Source organism: Trematomus bernacchii, unplaced genomic scaffold (assembly GCF_902827165.1).
Source record: "Trematomus bernacchii unplaced genomic scaffold, fTreBer1.1, whole genome shotgun sequence".
Lineage (NCBI taxonomy): Eukaryota > Metazoa > Chordata > Actinopteri > Perciformes > Nototheniidae > Trematomus > Trematomus bernacchii.
In genome coordinates, this window is record NW_022987513.1 from 8,404,300 (window position 1) to 8,423,868 (window position 19,569).

At 39.3% G+C, this 19,569-nt stretch overlaps 4 protein-coding genes across 5 annotated transcripts in view; 2 read left to right on the forward strand and 2 right to left on the reverse strand.

Annotated features, from left to right (window-relative positions):
- The window catches only part of LOC117468554 (ras-related protein Rab-6A), an 8,455-nt gene extending 5,816 nt beyond the window's left edge, over positions 1–2,639 (forward strand). For both annotated transcript variants that reach the window (XM_034112745.1, XM_034112753.1), the window contains exons 7-8: positions 385–451; positions 1,408–2,639. In XM_034112745.1, the coding sequence (XP_033968636.1) occupies positions 385–451; positions 1,408–1,472 (132 nt within the window). In that variant the 3' untranslated portion in view covers positions 1,473–2,639. The remainder of the gene's footprint in view (positions 1–384; positions 452–1,407) is intronic.
- Positions 2,640–4,029: 1,390 nt separating this feature from the next.
- On the forward strand, positions 4,030–7,042 carry dnajb13 (DnaJ heat shock protein family (Hsp40) member B13). The gene is made up of 8 exons (XM_034112721.1): positions 4,030–4,138; positions 4,230–4,333; positions 4,726–4,887; positions 4,962–5,110; positions 5,199–5,312; positions 6,366–6,479; positions 6,559–6,635; positions 6,844–7,042. The coding sequence occupies exons 1-8, from the start codon at positions 4,071–4,073 to the stop codon at positions 7,001–7,003; spliced, it is 948 nt and encodes a 315-aa protein (XP_033968612.1). The 5' UTR covers positions 4,030–4,070; the 3' UTR covers positions 7,004–7,042.
- On the reverse strand, positions 6,811–9,918 carry ucp2 (uncoupling protein 2). The gene is made up of 8 exons (XM_034112733.1): positions 9,785–9,918; positions 9,541–9,687; positions 9,130–9,304; positions 8,824–9,028; positions 8,548–8,745; positions 7,729–7,830; positions 7,453–7,633; positions 6,811–7,304 (listed from the first exon to the last, which is right to left on the reverse strand). Exons 3-8 carry the CDS (start codon positions 9,253–9,255, stop codon positions 7,190–7,192), a joined length of 927 nt encoding a protein of 308 aa, XP_033968624.1. The 5' UTR covers positions 9,256–9,304; positions 9,541–9,687; positions 9,785–9,918; the 3' UTR covers positions 6,811–7,189.
- Positions 9,919–12,778: 2,860 nt separating this feature from the next.
- LOC117469293 (mitochondrial uncoupling protein 2-like) lies at positions 12,779–16,464 on the reverse strand. The gene is made up of 8 exons (XM_034113716.1): positions 16,389–16,464; positions 16,029–16,158; positions 15,787–15,914; positions 15,487–15,688; positions 15,201–15,398; positions 13,725–13,826; positions 13,441–13,621; positions 12,779–13,344 (listed from the first exon to the last, which is right to left on the reverse strand). The coding sequence occupies exons 3-8, from the start codon at positions 15,910–15,912 to the stop codon at positions 13,230–13,232; spliced, it is 924 nt and encodes a 307-aa protein (XP_033969607.1). The 5' UTR covers positions 15,913–15,914; positions 16,029–16,158; positions 16,389–16,464; the 3' UTR covers positions 12,779–13,229.
- Between the last annotated feature and the right edge of the window lie 3,105 nt (positions 16,465–19,569).

Sequence of the window (19,569 nt, forward strand, 5' to 3'; positions counted from 1 at the left end):
TTTGATCGTGCAGGTGGGTCGGGGTCTGCAAACCAAAACGCTCATTAGCAGTATTTGAATTGCATGTGTATGAAGTGTAGTTCTATGTGATGCTCTTGATGATGCGGGGGTCCCTTTTTAAAACTCATGAATCACTTTAAATGTACGGAGCTCCATCAATGAATGTTAAAGTAAGGCACCAATCCACAGAAATGTAGCCTTGCAGTTTGCTGCTAAATCAAAAATCTAATTTGGTGAAAGCTCTGGTGGCCGTCTTCCTCTGTGCGAGCTTCAAGCTAAATCATGTAATGGGAATGCGCTATCTTTCCTTCATCTTGTGCGTTTGTCCTGATGTGAGTATACTTCCTGCTCTGACAGAACACATCTGGTTGTCTCTCCCTGCAGCTCTTCCGTCGCGTGGCAGCCGCCCTCCCCGGCATGGACACCACACAGGACAAGAGCCGAGAGGAGAGTATCCTTTGTGTACGTGTCGGTGTCAGAGGGTCTCTAATGTTGTGTCATATGGATAGCCCCTGCCAGAGGGAGAATGTAGCGCAGCACTGTGACAGACAGATGTTGTTTAACCTTTGTGTCTCTTTTTGATTTATTTTACCAGTGAGGACACGTATTGTGCTCCAACAGAGAGAAATACTCACGGCTGCAGTTAGGACTGTACCACATAGTTTGCTCAGCATCCTTTGACATTCAAATTCCAAATCCACATTTGAATGCTGTGCAGCTTGTGAAGTGCTTCTCTTCCGTTTATTCAATCTTCTTACCTGGTATCCCTGCACAGTTACAGATACAGACTAATATTAGTTGTCGATTTTGATTCTGGTACTGACTTTGTAGTATTGTTTCTTACTCGTGCGTTCCAAACATTTCCAATAACTCGAGCATTGTGAATTTCCAACGGTCAACATTTTTTGAAGATACCGATGTGATCATTTCCAAAGTTTACCCCAGGTTTTTACGAAATAATCTGCTTTTCCATGAATTCTAAAAGTTATAATTATAAAGAAAATTGGTTCGTTTAGAAAATAATAGGTATAGAAGCTTTCAATGTTAAAAAGATAAACTACCTTAATTATAGCCCTAACTCCCTGTGGGGTTAAATGTCACATGAGAGGAACATCAAACATGATTTATTTTCTCTAGAATGGAATCTGATTTGAATCTTCCCTAAAACTGAGCTCGCACAGTGGCTGTTTGGTTTGTGTGGAAAAAATATTTAACTTATTCAAGCCTGGCATGTCCTGCAGTAGAAAACAAATTATATAACATTTTTTATATATAACACATTTTAAACAATAACTTAAGCATGGACAGCAGTTGTGGAGTTTAGTTTGTTCGTAACATCCCTTTGTGAACATTTTCCAGTTGTTTTATTCCAGTTCTGTGACGTTCCCTAACTCCTAAACCCTTCAGTGATTGACATTAAACTAAAGGAGCAACCGGAGCTACCGGCCAGCGAAGGAGGCTGTTCCTGCTAATGCCGGCTTATGTCATAATGACATAAAGCTAAATATTTCTCTTACCTGCTTTTTTTTTCAATAATTTGTGTGTCTGTACCCTAAACTGCACCGCCTGTTCCCCAGCCTAAGAGAGAACACTACAGCCGCTACTCCTCCGCTCTGTGGAAAGCTGCTTTTTGATGTGGATGCTCTGAAAGTCATAAATCTCTTAAATTGAATATTTGCACTGTAACACACATGTTGAAACGGTAGCCACAGCTGTTGCCTGTCATTTCAAACAGACCGAGATGGGGGCTTAAGAGTAATGAGTGTCTAAAGATGACCCTTTGAACCAAACTGAAAGAAGGAACACGTGTGTTTATGCATTAAAGTATGTGATCAAGATTGAGAATATTGTTCAACATTTTTAAATATTGCTTTACGTTTAATAAGCACAACAATAACACTGTTCTTTTTGTTGTTTAAATGTCTGGACACGGTCACACACCAGCACAAACACACTAACTAAAAGAGCAACACTATAACTACGTCATCCCCATTACCGTCCTTCCTCTCTTCCCACACTTGTCCCTTGAGATTATTTTTACCTTGGCTTCCATTTTCTATTACCTTTTTATTTGAATAGATCTCTAATTATTTTTTCTAAAGACTACAGCTATCATAGATTAAAACTACTGCTTTAAAGATAGTGCTTGAGAAGTATTTTCTCATATATTATAAGAGTCATAATCATGAAAACCCACTGTAAACATTTAGATATATATGCCTTTTGGAGTTTAATTGTAGAGGGCTTCCTTGGTTTTGGGTTAAACTAGTTTGGTAACACTTTAAATACTTTTTTGTTTTTGTTTTTATTCTGTTGGCATTGATCTTTTGTTAGTGATTATTCTACATGTGTATTTAATCCACAATGACTTTATTTATTTGTATTGGATTCATGTTTCTTTTTTTTTTATGGCTGTTAATATCTACACTTCTGGTGAATCACTAATGAATTATGCATCCGTCTGAAACACCTTTAACTGAATCAGCAGAGAGCTAGATGGCAATTTGATCTTACTGATAATACAGTGCAATTTTTGTGTGGACTTATGGAGGAGAGTGGTATATATAGCAAAGTAGTCCTTAACGTTTGTGTCTGGAATGATTTGAAATGAAAGAATAAAAAATACACTTGTCAATGTGGCTGGAATTCTTCAATGTCCAAGCTTTCATATTTTCCTTGAACCATTTTTTACACTTGAATTAGGCATTAAGCTGGTAATTAAAATAGTAATAATAAAATATAGTGTTCTCCCTACTCTAATGCCCCACACATATTACAAATATTTACAGGAAAAGAAACAAATTGCACAAAGACAAAATGAACACAATATGCATTTTTATAGTACCTTATAGTAACAGATAACTTGCCAATGGCGGTTTTGTGCCATGAAATAATTGTGGCTGTGATAATTGTTTGAACCTGATCTGACAGCTCTAATCTAAATTACAAATCAAAGATAAAAGTATTGTTGATCTGCAGATCGTCGGCAGTGGCAGCAAAGTGTTAAGTGCAGGAACAGAACAGCAGAGTCTGTTATTAAGAGCAAGGCCTGAACAGTGTTGCTCCCTCATGAGAACTGAAGGCCTGACAGTAATAAGCTGTCCTGCAGGAGCAGAATGCTGGACCTGGACTAATGTGCACTAATAGGCTTATTTCACAGGAGACATTTTGACCTGGCAGGAAAAGCCCATGTGGAGCAAATGGCTACGACTCCAAAGTATGCCATGCCACTGAGCCAGCATTATCATTCAACAACATAATAACTTAATAACTGCTCCATCAAACACAATGCTGCTGTTTTTCATGCCTAAATGTGTGGTTTGACAAACGTAATCATGGGGAGGCTATTTCATTTAGGGATGTATGAGGCCATATATAGCCACCTGTTGTTCACTAGATTGCAAAGCATGCTATATTGGGCCCCAACTTTAGTTTCACATAATCTGATAAACTACCAATTTCAATTAGAATTAGGAAATTTAAATATGAAGTAGAATTTAGCCTCAATTGTCTTGTGTTTTGGAGGGATCCTGTGTCAAAGTGGTAGTTGTAAGGCTGACATTTTCCAGAATAAAATTAATTTAACTGTCTCTAATGGGGTGAATTATACACCTACGAAACCCAAAAAATAGATTAATCCTGATCATTGGTCATCACAAAACAAATAAAAGGAATTAAATCAAATAAAATGTATTTGTATAGCCGTTTTAATGCTTAAGCTTACAGGCAACTGAGACGCTGAAAGTAATAACTATACTTCTGTTTTACAACATCCTACAAAAAGACACCAAATTAGAACTTTATGATGCTTTTTCTTACATGAACACATTCAAATGTTGTCAGTTTCTCAGATTGAACAACGTGTGCAGCGGATCCTTGTTCGTGATTGGCTGAGCCTGTTTTTGCAAGTCACGCGAGAGTTTACCGGGAATCTGTTACCCTGGAAACCAAGCGAAACAACCGCTGCACTGAGTATTTATTATATCAAACCTTTGTTTTTTAACACCAACGCTGCATATTGAGCTGTCCTTTGATTCTTTTATACTTAATTCAAAGTGTTGAATTCCATAATGGGTAGCGACTACTACGAGACTCTGGAAATAAACAGAAATGCAACAGATGCAGATATAAAGAAGGCGTAAGTTTTTGTTTCCGGAAGTTGCTTTACAGACGTTAACAATTGAAGTTGTATGTGTTTATTGTCAACGTTTTGCTTTTTTTATTACTAGATATCGAGGACTGGCATTGAAGTTTCATCCGAGCAGAAACAGAGACAAAGGAAGCAGTGAGACGTTCCTTCAGCTGGGTGAAGCCTACGATGTGCTGAGCGACCGTAAGTAAAGTTCAAATATAAACCAACACATTTATGGTATGTTTGTTACACTACAGACTGAGACTACACTAACCATTAAGAAAAAAAAGGTGAATATATCTGGTAATCTTTACTTTTAGGCTATATAGTGTGGTGCTAACAATGTCACTTCACACTTTAATATTCCTACTGGTTATACTTCAAAACTTATTGTCAAGAAATACCAATTTGAATCATTTTGGAGATTTTTTATTGTGTAAAATATTCAATAGCTTCACTTTTGTAATGCTACACAAATCCCTATAATGAAGTGCTTTTGTAAACCTTTATAAAACCTTTTATAAAGTTACCATATTTTAACCAATATGTGCTGCAGTGTGTGTCTATGGAAATAAAGATGTTGTCTGTGACAGCTCGGAAAAAGGCAACCTATGACAAGTTTGGTGAGGAGGGTCTCAAAGGGGGCATCCCACCTGAGTTTGGCTGCAGCGGGGCTTGGTCATCTAAATATGCCTACCATGGGAACCCAGGCAAAACCTTCAGGGAGTTTTTTGGAGGCGACAACCCATTTGCAGGTGAGAAAATCAGACCATATGGTGAATGTTCTTATTCAAATATCATACCAATTACATTACACTTCTTTCGTTAGACTTCTTTACAAACGATGAACCACTTCAGTTTGGCGGCCTGCGATCTGTAGTGGTGAAGACACAAGACTCTCACATAGAGAGAGACATGCATCTGTCCCTGGATGACCTCTACCACGGCTGCACAAAAAAGATAAAGATATCTCGCAGGGTAAGAGCTTCTGTGCGTGAGAGACTATCTATTGTCATTCCACAGCTATTTCAAATATAAATGAATGTTCTATTCATTTGTTTAACAGGTTATGAATGAAGATGGATGCACTTCCAGTATCAAAGACAAGATCCTCACTATTGATGTGAGGCCTGGATGGAAAGAAGGCATGAGGATAATTTTTGCTAAAGAAGGAGATCAGGTAATATAACAATACACGCATTGACACGAATACAGTTGTAATGATGGTCACTGAAAAGCCATTCAGTATGTCTTTTCCTTATTCAAATGTTTTTTCACAATATGTGTTTCGATCATGTGTTTGCTTGTGACACTGTCAACGCTGATTTACGAGGTATTGCAACTTCATTACATAGCTTTTGGTGTGCGGCAGGCTTTAGAGGAAAGCCCTGCAAGTGACCACTGCACCAACATGTATCATTTTATATGAAAAGTAAATAACGTGTACGCAAAACTGAGAAAAAGGGGTTCGTTTGGGAAGGGGGTTTCATCAGGGTCTCACTGTGAGACCCTGATGAAACCCCCTTCCCAAACGAACCCCTTTTTCTCAGTTTTGCGTACACGTTATTTACTAATATGGCACAAATAAGGTTACTGCAAAAATGTGTGAGACTCTCACACATTTTTGCAGTAACCTTATTTGTGCCACTTAGTGAAACTGTGTATTTGAATATGATAAGAATAAAGAATAGTGAGATAAGTATATGTTTGTAACTGATTGGGATATATAGATCAAACATAAAAGCATTATTCGTTTGCTTTATAGTGTATTCTTCTAGAAAGTTTGGATGCTTATTGACATTATGTTTGATGAATATGTGTTTAAGATGATACTGATGAATGGAAACTTGCTCAAGCTGTTGACCACAGAATGTGTGACTGACAGCTTTGAATCATGGGAAGTTAACAGTGGCAGTTATGGTTAAATATGAATGGGCAAAATTTAGAGTGCATAATAACTCAGTTGTATAGGGTTATGATATCCACTAGATCTGTTTCATTGCCGCCAGTAGGTGGCGTCATTGATCTCTTTGCATATAATAAAAGCCACATAATACGGGGACTTATTCTTGCTCTTACTCTGCCTCACCTTTTCTGTTTTGCTAGATATGATTTGATTACATTTGGTCCAAATAAATTATGTGTAAAAACCTTTTGTGTAACAGATAGTAACTGTATTTTAGGGAAAGAGCCTGATATGCATGGTAATCAGTTTGCTGTATTTTACCCTTAGGGACCAAACAGCATCCCTGCTGATATCGTGTTCATAGTGCGACAGAAGAGCCATCTTCTGTTTGTGAGACAACACAATGACCTCATCTACAAGGCCCAGATCACCCTGGAGATGGTGAGTCATGTACATAATCATTTTCAGCATGAGTCATACTTAAGATTAAGTAAAATAAACACCGGACCTTTTCCCACAGGCCTTAACTGGGTTCTCTGTGGATGTGGAGACTCTAGACAGCAGGCTAATTACTATTCCCATCAATGACATTGTACAGTAAGTAGCACTAAATAACATTCATCAGTCTGTATTTTGTTATCATATTGATGGCTGAATGAATGAACACAGGGAAGATGATTGTAAGAAATTCAAGCACTTTATATAAACTCAAACAGAGAGGTTTTTGAAGGATATGTTTCTGGTTTGTGCGTCATGTGCATAAATAACCATCTTCCTTTCTCTGATTTTATTTCATACATATCAGCCCTTCGTACAACAAAGTGGTGAGTGGAGAGGGAATGCCTCGGTCCCAGGATCCTTCTCAGAGAGGGAACCTCATCATTACTTTTGAAATCCAGTTTCCTGAGAAGCTCTCCGCCGAGAGGAAGCACCTGATCAGACAAGCTCTAACTTTGAAAGACTGATCCTATTCTAGTACATGTGTTGCTATGCTGTGTCTGATAAAAGTGGTCATAAGAGAGAGAAGTATCAAGTATAAGTATCTTCATTTGTACAACACTTCAGGTTGAAATATGCACTTGGAGGCAACAAAAAGTAAAAAAATGTGTAGACAACACAGCTGTGCTACAACATCTGACGGACAATAACGGTTACACTCGAGTGGTGTAGTTGTGATTCGCTGCCATCATGGCTCGCTTCAGCTGCTCGTACGTCACAAACATCACCACGTTCCAGGAGCCAAGGCGTAAGAAAGATGGCATGAACCTCAAGAGAAAAAAGAAAAACAACATTATTGATTGCAATAAGAATAGCTGTTCAGTTAACAACCACTTTTCTTTCCTCCTTCCTTCATAAATGCTTGATTTAGATCCTCATTAATCCTCTCAATATTGACCTCGCAATCAAAGCATACCCCTTATAAAAAGCACGTGGTCCCTCTTTGTTCATCATGGCAGCAGCACACTTGAGGACGCTGTTGTAGTGGCCGGGTGGAGAGTTCATATATCTTGTTTTGACCACATCAACTGGAGAGGCAATCACTGTTGTGCACAGTCCTGCTCCGAAGGCCGATACAAAGTGGCAGGGCAGATTATCTGAGGAGAAGAGAAGACTGAGCGTTACCTCTCCATACAGACGAACAATGGGGCATTATGTTGTACGCCAGGGTGTACTGCAGTCTTTGTTTAACCTGTGAGCGGAGTGGACTTAAGGAGTGTGTCCTTGATGTAATCGTACGTCACCAGTTCAGTGCAGTTCACAATTGCATTTCGAGCAATGTTTGGAGCTGTACCTGTGTGAGAGAATAGACAAGATTTATCGTCAGAGACAAAAGGTCATGGTTTAAAATTATCCTTTTAAAAAGGCACAATGCTAATAGGGGTCTCATGATTTAAAAGAAAAAGGTGTCAGTGACGTTGTGAAGTAGTGTGGGATCATTGATAGTTGTTTTACAAATAGACTTCATTGCAGTCAGTTTCTGTCTGTTAGAATTCTTTCATTGTTCATTGTCAAGGAGTTTTTTTATCAGGAGACACATTTACCTTAGAGGTTTCCTTAGCTCCAAAACAAAAGGACCCGATGATTGAATCAGTAATATACACTGAATACAAGAGTCTCACCTTAAAAATCACTCTTTCCTCCACTAAGTTCATCAGATTTAGGAGGTTCTGCGACCCAACCGTTAACCTTTGCTCAGGTTGTTTTTCTGATAACTAATTCAAATCCTTCAAAATAGTAGGAATGATCAGGATTTTTTTTTTAAAGCACCAAAATTCAGGCTTTAAACTGAAAAAAAGTCAAAATATAACAGATGTTGGCAGAGATGGAGTAGTAGCCAATGCAGAGAATGAGAATAAAGCGCGCTGTTACTTTAAATATTAAAAAATAATAATTCAAGGTAATAAAATAACACATCTAAAAAAAAAATAGGCAACACAAGTCTAGTCCTTTTTGTACAATTCGATGCAGATTTCTTACATATTTTATCTGTAAATTCAAGCTACTGTACCTTTCCACAGACCACGAATGCCTTCTTCCTTAGCAATGGTCTTGTAAGCATCAATGGTGCCACAGTAGCGCCTGGCCTGCCCAGCAGACCTGGCCTGAGCCTGGAAGCGAACCTTCACCACATCTGTAGGCTGAGCTAAAGCAACCGCCATGGCACCAGTGGTACATCCTGCCAGCAGCCGACTGCCGATACCTACATCTGGAGAGGGGAGATAGGGGTCAGGCCTGATTGTTGCAGGAATGTATTAACTAGATAAATATGTTCATAGATACTCACGATCAGAGCCTTTAGTGTAGAACTGTTTAACAGAGTCGTAGAGACCAATGCGGACAGAGGCGAAGCTCATCTGCCTCTGGAGTCCTGCCACCAGTCCACTGTAAAGGCTCCGGGGCCCCTCTGTACGCACCATGGTGGTGATGGTGCCAAACACCCCCCGATACCTCACTGCAGACTCCTTCCCTGCTGAGGCCTCCCCTTGTATCTGTATTAAGAAGAAACAATAAGGGACTTTTGCATACAATATTTGCAAACTCACACGCATTATGAGAATTTCACGTGTTGATGGGAAGAAAAGAAGCTTACCTGCAGCCGCACTTTGGCTGTGTCCAGGGGGAAGGTGAGCAGGTCAGCGAAGCATCCTGCAGTTCCTGCTCCCACAAACTTCACAGCTGCCGATGGAGGCACATCTGCGGGTCCAAATCCAACCATTTCCCAGAATTATTGCAATCAATATGAAGAGGGACCTACTGTATTAATGCTGATAGGACAAGGAGAAGAGAAACACATTCCATTCAAATTATTATTTAGTGAAGGAATGCCCTCAGCTGGCTTGTTACAGCTCCATTAAGCAAAACAATAGCTAAAGTTGAGCAGTTATTGATGTTAAAGGAAAGAAAGCTGTTCAGTACATTCTGTGCAGACAACATGCTGACCTCACATGAGCTAAAAATATAGTACACCTAATTTTCCACTCTCAATTTGGATGTCTCTTACCTTTAATGGAGCTGTTTGGACATTAGAGATCAGGATTCTCTAAAGGTGTCTCTCTGGCTAAACGTTGTCCCAGCTTTAAATAGGTTTCCTTGTTTTTCCATAGAAGATTTTTCAGAAGTGTTGAGCCTTAAAATCATACTCCAAATCCTGGAGAAAAAAACAAACACAAATGAGGTCAAATAGAAAACAAAAGCAGGGGGAACAGTATTAAGAACAACATATTTGGTCAGGAAATATATTTTACCTTGATTTGAATTGAGAAAGTTGGAATCCCTGGTGAAATCCCTGGTGAAATGCCTCTCCAAGTGACAATAGCCAAATGAAACCGTGAAACAAGCAGTAGTGTGCACACAAGAGCCGCCTCCTTAAATACTGCCTTGTTCCTGTTACATCATGGCATGTGTTTTTCCCAAGGCCCCACCCCCAGCACATCTACTGTATAGGAGCTGCCTGCTGGTCAAATGGATGGAGGACTATAAACCTGCCTGAGTGACAAACAGCCTGAGGGTGTTTTTGTCTTAAAGGTAGGGTAGGTAAGTTTGAGAAACCGGCTCGAGATACACTTTTTGTTATATTCCATGGAATGCTCTTAACATCCCGATAGCAATGAATATCTTAAGTGCTTTGACAAAAAATCCATAAAAAAATGTCATCTGTGGAAGCCGTAGTAGGCTACTGTAAAAAGCACGACCAATCATTTTAGCCGGCCCGGCTAAAATAACTTGATGGCCTACCTGCCCATAGATATATATATCTATGTACCTGCCTGTCAGCCTTCCATCTGTGCACAAACTTATCTCGTGCCCTCATTGGTCACGTGCGCGTTCGTGTGTGTTGGAGGAGGGGCTCTGTAAGGAAGTGGCAGATGTTTTCCGGTTGTGTATTTTCAAATTCCAGCGCACTCGAGCTGGTTTCTCCAAAATCACCTATCCCACCTTTAAAGCGTATATGTTAATACCTACTTTTCTTTATTTCTCCCATTTTGTCCACATACTAGCAACAACACAACAATAATAAAAAAGGAAAGTTGGAATTGATTGGACGACCTCAATATGTTGAGAATATTTTTGACAAAATAAAATGTTGCATTGGAAAATTGATAGACCTACTGGAATTCAATAAGATAAGTCAGTTATCTGTGTGAAGGCCTGCACATCAAATTATAGTACAGAGAGCACAGAGAGAGGGTAAAAGCTGAGTCATGCTGAAAACACAAGAACACACAGAACAACAAATTGGATCCTTATGTTGAGACCATTTAACATCCAACCACAGCTTCTTCTGTTTAAAACGTGATCCGTGACCTTTATATATACAGTCTATGTCCGTGACCAGTGGTTCCTGCAATGATTGACGATTGAAAACTACTTCTAATCCTGTACAGTGATCAAAATACAGTATTATGTTTATTGAAGTGTCTTTATTAATCCACATCTAAACAGGGCTCTGTAAAGCAATACAACACTCTGTTATTAGTTAAAAGGTAGTTGACATTTTAAAAGAAAATTGTCATAATAAATGGACTGCAAATGGAAATGCTATGAATGTGTTTCCATTGATAAGAAACACAAGATAGGAAATTACTGAAAATAAACATTCTTAGGCTAAGCGTCAACCATTTTATCTGACAATATGTTAATATAATACATTCGAAATATCTTTGATTGCAGGCCAATAGGCCAAAAATACTGAGTCTATGTATTTCTTAATGTATTTTAGCCATTCAAAGTGCCATCGACATTTCTTACATAATGCTAAATGCTACATTTAAAAAATAATTATTCGTCACTTCATTCACAATTTTCAGGTGATTCATGTTCAATCGCGCCTTCATGATTGAAATCTTGATTTGTTCTCTTGGAGCTATAATAATCCAAATTCTACAATAAACCTTTTTTGTGATAGTTACAGCCAGTTTTACCTTTGACCCATATGTTACGACTACTGTTTGGTTCCATCACATCATTTCTAGTAATTGAACGTCACATGTATTGTTTAATATTGGTGTGTTTGGGTACATGTTGTACTATCATACCTCTATCTGAATGTCCTAAGAATTAAAACCAGCTGATTCTGGAAATCTTTCAGGCTGAATAAAGGCCCTCTAAACAAAACAGCATTTATTTAGAGGCACAATGCTAACTTCATGTATTCTTACTAACCTGAATACTATGCTACATGTGAGGCGGGGTATATGTTTAATTGGGTTGTTATTATTAAAATCACAGTTCTAAAAATGTATTAGATTTGCTTGAAAAACAAAAGAATTGCTGCCTGCTGTCTTTCCCAAATCAGAAAAAAAAAAAATGTCATTATGAATAAAGTATTGTAATGGTGGATAAACTGGATTCCCCATCTTTACTCAATCCTGATTTGTCAAATGGTGAATATAATCGTTTTTTACAACAAGGAAACGTACATACTATTCCACTTAAATCTTTTATCTATGATATTTTTTCTTTTAAAATTGCAATTTTAAACTGTATATTTCAGGGTAGTTGGATGTGAGACAACAAAAAAAAAATGCAATAATAGACAATTCAAAGAAAGTCACTTAATTTATCATTTCACAATCACATGTATGACTTATCGACCAGCAATAAATCATGCTCTTTACAGCAAGCCGCACATTGAATTACCCTATATATAAACTCCTGACCACATGCACAAACTATGGTAAACATTGTAAACCATGAAACAGAATGAAACGTACGGAGAAAAACATAGAAATGGTCACTGTTAAGGTGTTGTGAGACTCAATCTGTCTATTGCTCATGAAAAATCGACTTTAAAGGGGACCTATCATGCAAAATGCACTTTTGTATGTCTTTTATACATGAATATGTGTCCCCGGTGTTCCAGGGAACTCACCAAGTGTCAGAAAACACAACCCTCTCTATTTTCCTCCACACCCAAATCTCTAAAAAAGGGGCTGCAACGGATCTGATCAAAACTGATCCAGATTTGAACACTTTACTGACGTCAGGAAAGTGGCGCTACGGCTATTGGGCCAACTCCACCAATCAGGAGGAGACAGCCACGGCCATTGCCGTTCGAAAGCGCTGGAGACGCTGTAGTACATATGCCAGGCCTGTAGTTGGTGCTGTTCTCACAGAATCTGCCCTTGCAAAAACAGGGGTAAAAAAGTGCAAATTGAGCGAAATGAGGCATGGCTAAAATGCATGATCTGTTTGGTATTTTGAAAAAAAAAGTATAAATATGCCTTATATAGGTATGGTCCTACACTATATTATTATAATATAGCATGATAGGTCCACTTTAAATAACACATGAAATGCCTTAAAGTTGTCTATATAATCTCACAGTATTTGTAAACACAGGAATTCATCTTTAAAGCTTTGTTACAGACAGCCTATCAAGGTTATATGGATAACACATGAAACATACAGGAACCTTCTGGAATTACTGCTTCACTAGCCTCTTTTACACCTGAATACGCATTTTTGTAATGGAGGCGCACACCATTACAATGCATTAAATGTCTCTTTTTTTGTATTGTATTGCAACAATGCCCACTAACTATGTGTTCATTTAGGAAGTTGAAGAGCTATAGCTTCCTGCCATATACCCTGATCACATCCTTCTCTCTTCCCGTATAACCACTGCTCCATCGCGGTGTAAGACGTTCTGTGCAGTTCTGTGTGAATAACCAGTCTGACAAGCTGAGGTCACAACGGCGTCTCGTAGTACTGCTGTGCCCTGGTCATATGTCTTTTGATTTGTTCATACGTCACAAACATCACAATATTCCACGACCCCAGTCGCAGGAAAGAAGGCATGAACCTAAAGGACGAAAAAAGGAAAGCAAAGTAAAGAAATGTCCCCATAACAGGCTGTATTATTGTTGTTTGGTTGTCTGTTAGGTTAGCGTGTGCTTACCCTTTATAGAAGGCTGAGGGTCCTTCATGTCTCGCCATGATGATAGCACAGTTGATGGCGCTCCTGTACTTGCCATCTGTTGAGTTCATGAACCTTGTTTTGACTACATCCACAGGAGAAGCCACTACTGTTGTGCAGAAGCCTGCCCCAAAGGCAGCAGTGAAGTGGCACGGCAGGTTGTCTGTAGGAGGACAGAGGTTGAGTCACATCGTTCCACAATATTTATTACTTTGATGTAAAAGACATTAGCTTAACATCTCCAGTGTCTGCAATAACCCACTCACCTGTCATTAGATCGTACTTCAGGATGAGTTCTTTGATCAGGTCATAGGTCACCAGCTCCGCACAGTTTACAATGGCATTACGGGTGATGTTGGGCATACAACCTAAGAGAAAGGAGAGGATGGTTATTTCAAAACCAAGGGAGGGATGTTTTATAATATAAACTAGATATTAGGGGTCAATTGATCTGGATAGATATATCGATTCAATGATCAACGATTCAATACCATTTTTGCCAAGTAAATATACCAATACATATCATTTTATCATTTTTATTTAAATGTCTGAAAGAGCCTGGTAATAGATCTGATTGCATCAATGTAAGTCAATTATAATGTCGACGTTTATCTATCAAGGGCCCCATCAATTTAATCAAATCAAAATCTTTGTGATATCAGCAACTATTTTCAAGTCTTTAAAGACTCAATGTATGTAAATCAATCAAACTAGTGATACACCCCCAATAGATGTGTGAGTGAAATAAATGAATTTCTTTGGAACTAAAAAACAAGGCTGATTGCCGTGCCTTATGGCGCATTTCCACCATGGCGCGGAGCACGGTTTAAGCGTGCCGTGTCGTGCCGTGCCCGTTTTTGGTTGCGCTTCCACTAGGCCTAGTTACGGCCCGGCCCGGCCCGGGGCCACTTTTTCACCTCTTTTCTGGCCCGACAAAATTGTGGTTCTATCGGGGCCAACAAACAGGGCTGAGTATGCTAAACTAGAGAGAGCATCGCTGGCAAGGGGGCTACAACTACAACAAGATGGACATATTTGACCGTGATTTAATTGTAATACACGTTTCAAAATGATGCCGAAGTAACAACATACTGATACCGGTTAGTAAAAACCATGAATTAATGCTTTGTCAAGTCTGCAGACAGACGGCAGGCGAAAAACCTTTTAAAATGCGTGTTTTCTTAATGGAGATTGGCTAAGCTAACGCAGTATATGCTCCGACCGTCCACACTCACAACAACGGCCTATACAGACATAAATAAAGCAGCGACTGTACTCGTCATGACACAGGCAGTCTGTGGTGTGTACTTGTTTAACTTTTGTCGAGTTTCTGAACATATATAAGGAGCTGTGAGCTCTGAGTGCTAACAGCTAACGGCTGTGTTGTTTTTTCTGGGGTTCTCATTGAAGATGACGTCACGGCTCCGCCTACACTGCGTTACTATAGTAACTACCCCAGTTCCTAAACTGTAATGGAAGCGCAGCATGAAGTGAGCCGGCCCTGTTAAGGCCCAACGCGGCCAAGCAGTACCGAGCGTGGCCGAGGCCGACCGTGTGGTGAAAATGCGCCATTAGGTTCTTTAGAAAAACTCATTCAAACCACTTCACACTTCACACTGCACTTCCTCAGCAAGTGTGAAGTAGTTGGGAGGAACGGTTGTCAATCATAATAGCTAAAGTAGATAGAGACCCCCAGCATTGTTGTTAGAATAGTTAGGTATTTGAAGTAACATAGCAAGCACCTTTCCAAAGGCCTCGTACTCCCTCGTCTCTGGCTATCGTCCTGTAGGCGTCCAGCGTGCTGTTGTATCTCCTCCCACCGCCAGGTAGTCGTACCTGGGCTTGGAAACGCACCTTCACCACATCTGTTGGCTGTGCAAAAGCCACGGCCATGGCTCCTGTGGTACAGCCCGCCATGAGACGAACAACAATCCCAGCACCTGTGCAGCATGAGTGTGTCAGTCACAATGTAGCACTGAGGAGTGAAACCATCTTGTTTGAATGACACAATAATGTTATGCAACTCACTCTCAGTGCCCCGAGTGTAGAATTGCTTCATGGAGTCGTACAGGCCAATTCGAACAGAGGCAAAGCTCATCTGCCTCTGGAGTCCTGCCACCAGCCCATTGTAAAGACTCCTGGCCCCCTCTGTGCGCACCATGGTGGTGATGGTGCCATACACCCCCCGATATTTCACTGCACCTTCACCTTTAACAGACTCTCCCTGAATCTGGGCAACAGGATGAAACGCAAGGATTGTTAGACGCAGTTAAGATATTTTTAGAACAAAATCTGTAGTTAAAATGTGTCCAGCCTCCTGCTCCTAACCTGAAGTCTGACTTTGGCAGTATCTAATGGAAAGGTGATGAGGTCAGCAATGCAGCCCGCCGTGCCTGCTCCGAAGAACTTAACTGGCCCAGAGGGCACCGCGTCTTTGGGTTTGATGCCAACCATTTCTAGATACGATGACACAAATGGAAAAATATCACACTACACATACACACCAAGGAAAGTCCATCTGAGGACACAGCAGGCTATAACTTATTTTCCATGCTTAACATTGTTCATACCTGTAAGCACAGGTGAAAGAAATGTTCAGGTTTTCTCGAGAAGTACGCAAGTGTTTTGAAGCGGTTCTGCTGTGGAAATGCCTCGGGCCATAAACTCAGTTTGAAGTGTCAGCCAGCATAACACCACTTACTGCAAATACAGGCATGTATCAATCATTTGTCTTGTAAAGGACAATTTGTATTGCCATTAGTGATACATATGTTCAGAGGTAAAAAAGGTATCAAAAATATTTATTTTTCATTTGGGTTAGTTGTTTATCTAATACTTAAATATCAAGTGACTTCAGTTGAGTCTGAATTTATAAAAAGGTGCATGCTTTTTGGAAAAAAAAACACTGTTTTCTTCATGTAAAGGTTTACCTAATTAGTTTTCTTGGAAAGTTATAGTCCAGCACAGAGGTAGGAATAAACAATCCTTCAGGCGGTTAGTCCCCTCCGTGTCCTTGTCTCATTCTGTTTGCTTTCTGTTGAAGCTGCTGAATTTATAGACACCTTATGCACATGACTGCTGGGCAGCGTGACACGTAGTACACACCTGTTATGTATATCTCATGTTTACCAGTCTGTGACACACAGCCGGATATTTGAGCACTTGTTGATCCAGTCCTGACAGTGTCATTATGGAAACCTGGCAGGGACTCATGTAATCAGTGCATAGGAACGTTGAAAAGATAATTTTACAGTAAAACATTCTGGCTGTTTTAAACCCAATACTTGAGGTTTACATAACATTTCACACCTTACCATGTGAGGATGCCAGCTCATGTTACTACACTGACATCAATGAGCTTACCATGTCTTTCTATTGGTTCATATGCGGCCAATAAGAAAGAGAGGCCTGTCTGGATTCCTTAAATGTGTTTGTGGTGCATTTAACTATGGCTGACAGGAGCTGTGTGGTGGTTCTCTTAGGAACTACATCCTTTTTCTTTTTTTGCATTAGTGCCCCACAAAAAAAAATGCAGAACTAGTAAAAAAATGTTTTAGGAATTCCCTCATCCCTCCTTCCTGAAAGGAACAAAGTGTTCCAGGAACTGCTTCAGCCAATCCATACATTGAACAAGGGTGGGTGGATGCACAAAGCATCTGCGTGTAATCATTTATCCATTCATGCAAACTACCAGCACAAAAGAGAGGGCTGGATATTATATGGAAAGTGTTAGACAGGGTACATACTTCAGTCGAGTCCTGTGTATGCATTCCTCTACACATGTGACTTTCCACAGCAGCTCCAGTTCAGGGTGTCCCAGACAGCAGGCTGACGTCACATCATGAGGTTGACTGTGCAAAACGGTCTCCTCATATCTAAAGTTGCACCTGCTGCTTCATGGGACAAGATGTTGTTCTATTCCCAGAACTGCACCGCTTGCTCTATGTGTTGTGACAGGACACCATGTGTCACCATGGCATAATGCCGCTTTATGCGTTTGTCTGTGTCTGAGTACTTCAGTACATGTTCCTTAACACCTCTGAAGTGGTTTTTTATACAAAACTGAAGTAAAGGCCTCTGCAAATTACCTGCACCTTTGACACATACTCCATTATTTACAGTATTGCAAACTATTACTGTAATTGTTTTAGCTCCACATGATTCTGAGATGCACATGGTAGTATACCCTATTTATTATTATTATTTTATTATTGTAATTTTTATAATTGTCCTTATTACTATTAACATTATTTGTTTATTATTATTATTATTATTATTATTATTATTATTATTATTATTATTATTATTATTATTATTATTATTATTATTATCAGTAGTAGTAGTTGTAATATCTTTAAATGTTTTGGTGATATACAACTCAAATCGGAGGTATTATCAGTAGTAGGAGTAGTAATAGTAGTAGTAGTATTTTATTCATCAAATTCCTTAATTAGTGAAGTGAAACTTATTCTTATTTAAATATTTTGGTGATATACAAAAATGTTTACACTGTGTCCTCAACAGAGATGGCAAAAGTACACACATCCTTTACTCAAGTAGAAGTACAGATACTTGTGTTTAAAAATACTCAGGTAAAAAAAAGTACTGACTAAACTTCTTTACTCAAGTAAAAGTAAAGCAGTATGGGCTTCGAAATGTACTTAAGTAAAAAGTACCCATAACTACCAACTGTTTTGTAGAGTAACTGACCTCCCTTTATATTAATAGAACAATAATGTCATTGTTAGCTAATGAATGTTTCATTGCTGAACAACGGCAAAATGACAACGTTTTCATTGGTCCCTCTTCTTTAGAGAAGACCAGGAAATGAAGGATACACGGATCGTGTTAAAATCTATAGGCACGCAATGACTCTAAATAATAATGATCATGCCACCAAACACAGATTAAAACTAAAGTAACAAACCTGTTTTGAAAATGTAAGAATTAAAAGTACAGGTATTTGTGTTAAAAAGTAAAAGTAAAAAGTCGTCAGAAAAACAAGTAGTGGAGTAAAGTACTGATACCAGAAACATTTACTTAAGTACAGTAACGAAGTATTTGTACTCCCCAACTTCCCAGCTCTGGTCCTCAATGCACAGGTGTTAGGGACAGGAGAGTAAGGAGAGGCTCTGATCCATTTATCTAAAAAAAAGTTTCAGCTGCATATAAACAAGGATAAAGGTGTGCCATGGTTACATTTAAAACAAGCACCCTGGTCCAGAAGAGGAAGTGAGGTGCTTCACCAACTGCTTTCCGACCCTGATGCTAAAAACAGTTTCCTAAAGAGAACATTGAGTGAATAACCTTTGGGCAGAGAGAGACCAGTAAACAGCTCGCTGGTCCGGCTTCAGCCAGTCAGCTGGGACCTCGCCGGCAGCCCCTGAAAATGAATCTGAGCAGGCGGGCTAACTTCAACGCTCCTTTTCCTACACTTTGAGTCCCATGAACTTTGATCCAGTGTTTGAACCAGCTAATCTCCATTACACTATAAATAAAGACCATTACTCTATAAATAAAACCATCAGCGTCACTTATAAGGTTAGTGAAGGACACAAATGTTGGCTGGTTGCTTTATTAACAGAACCATGTGAACTTAATTTAATTTCAACTCATTATTGAAGATGAGGCCACTGGACCAGCATGACTGTCTACAAATTGAATTGAGTTTTGAATCATCAGGCTTCCCGTCAATTCAATACCTTTCAACCTTGAATGTTTGAATATTCAACTGCAAAAAAATATATTTAGATGTGATTGCAATCTGCATATAAATTAAAGACTATTCCAGACTGTGGATTGACTGTCAAGCTACATCAACACATTAAAGTCTGTTTTACCAAAGTATTTAAGAAATGTGGATTCCTGTCCTTAGAAAAGATAGAAACAATGCCATAAGTGCAATGTGTCTTAATTATTTTTATTATTTTATATTTGGTCTCTTTCTTGACAAATGAATTACACTCAAATACGAGTGCACATGCATGTTCGTGTGGCGTGTGGCGTAGTGGATTGTCCGTAGGTGTTCGGATCAGGAGGTCACAGGTTCAAACCCCACTGCAGTCAGCATGTCGTTGTGTCCCTGGGCAAGACACTTCACCCCAAATTGCT

Bases quoted from the DNA above. Each gene is read 5' to 3' on its own strand.
- dnajb13 (XM_034112721.1), top strand. From the start codon at position 4,071: ATGGGTAGCGACTACTACGAGACTCTGGAAATAAACAGAAATGCAACA. The intron at 4,334-4,725 runs GTAAGTAAAGTT...TGTCTGTGACAG, and splicing joins CTACGATGTGCTGAGCGACC to CTCGGAAAAAGGCAACCTAT. The intron at 5,111-5,198 runs GTAAGAGCTTCT...TTTGTTTAACAG, and splicing joins AGATAAAGATATCTCGCAGG to GTTATGAATGAAGATGGATG.
- ucp2 (XM_034112733.1), bottom strand. From the start codon at position 9,255: ATGGTTGGATTTGGACCCGCAGATGTGCCTCCATCGGCAGCTGTGAAG. The intron at 9,029-9,129 runs GTAAGCTTCTTT...TTCTTAATACAG, and splicing joins CAGCCAAAGTGCGGCTGCAG to ATACAAGGGGAGGCCTCAGC. The intron at 7,831-8,547 runs GTACAGTAGCTT...TCTCTCACACAG, and splicing joins CATTCGTGGTCTGTGGAAAG to GTACAGCTCCAAACATTGCT.
- LOC117469293 (XM_034113716.1), bottom strand. From the start codon at position 15,912: ATGGTTGGCATCAAACCCAAAGACGCGGTGCCCTCTGGGCCAGTTAAG. The intron at 13,622-13,724 runs GTGAGTGGGTTA...GTCCTCCTACAG, and splicing joins GAAGTACGATCTAATGACAG to ACAACCTGCCGTGCCACTTC. The intron at 13,345-13,440 runs GTAAGCACACGC...TTCGTCCTTTAG, and splicing joins CCCTCAGCCTTCTATAAAGG to GTTCATGCCTTCTTTCCTGC.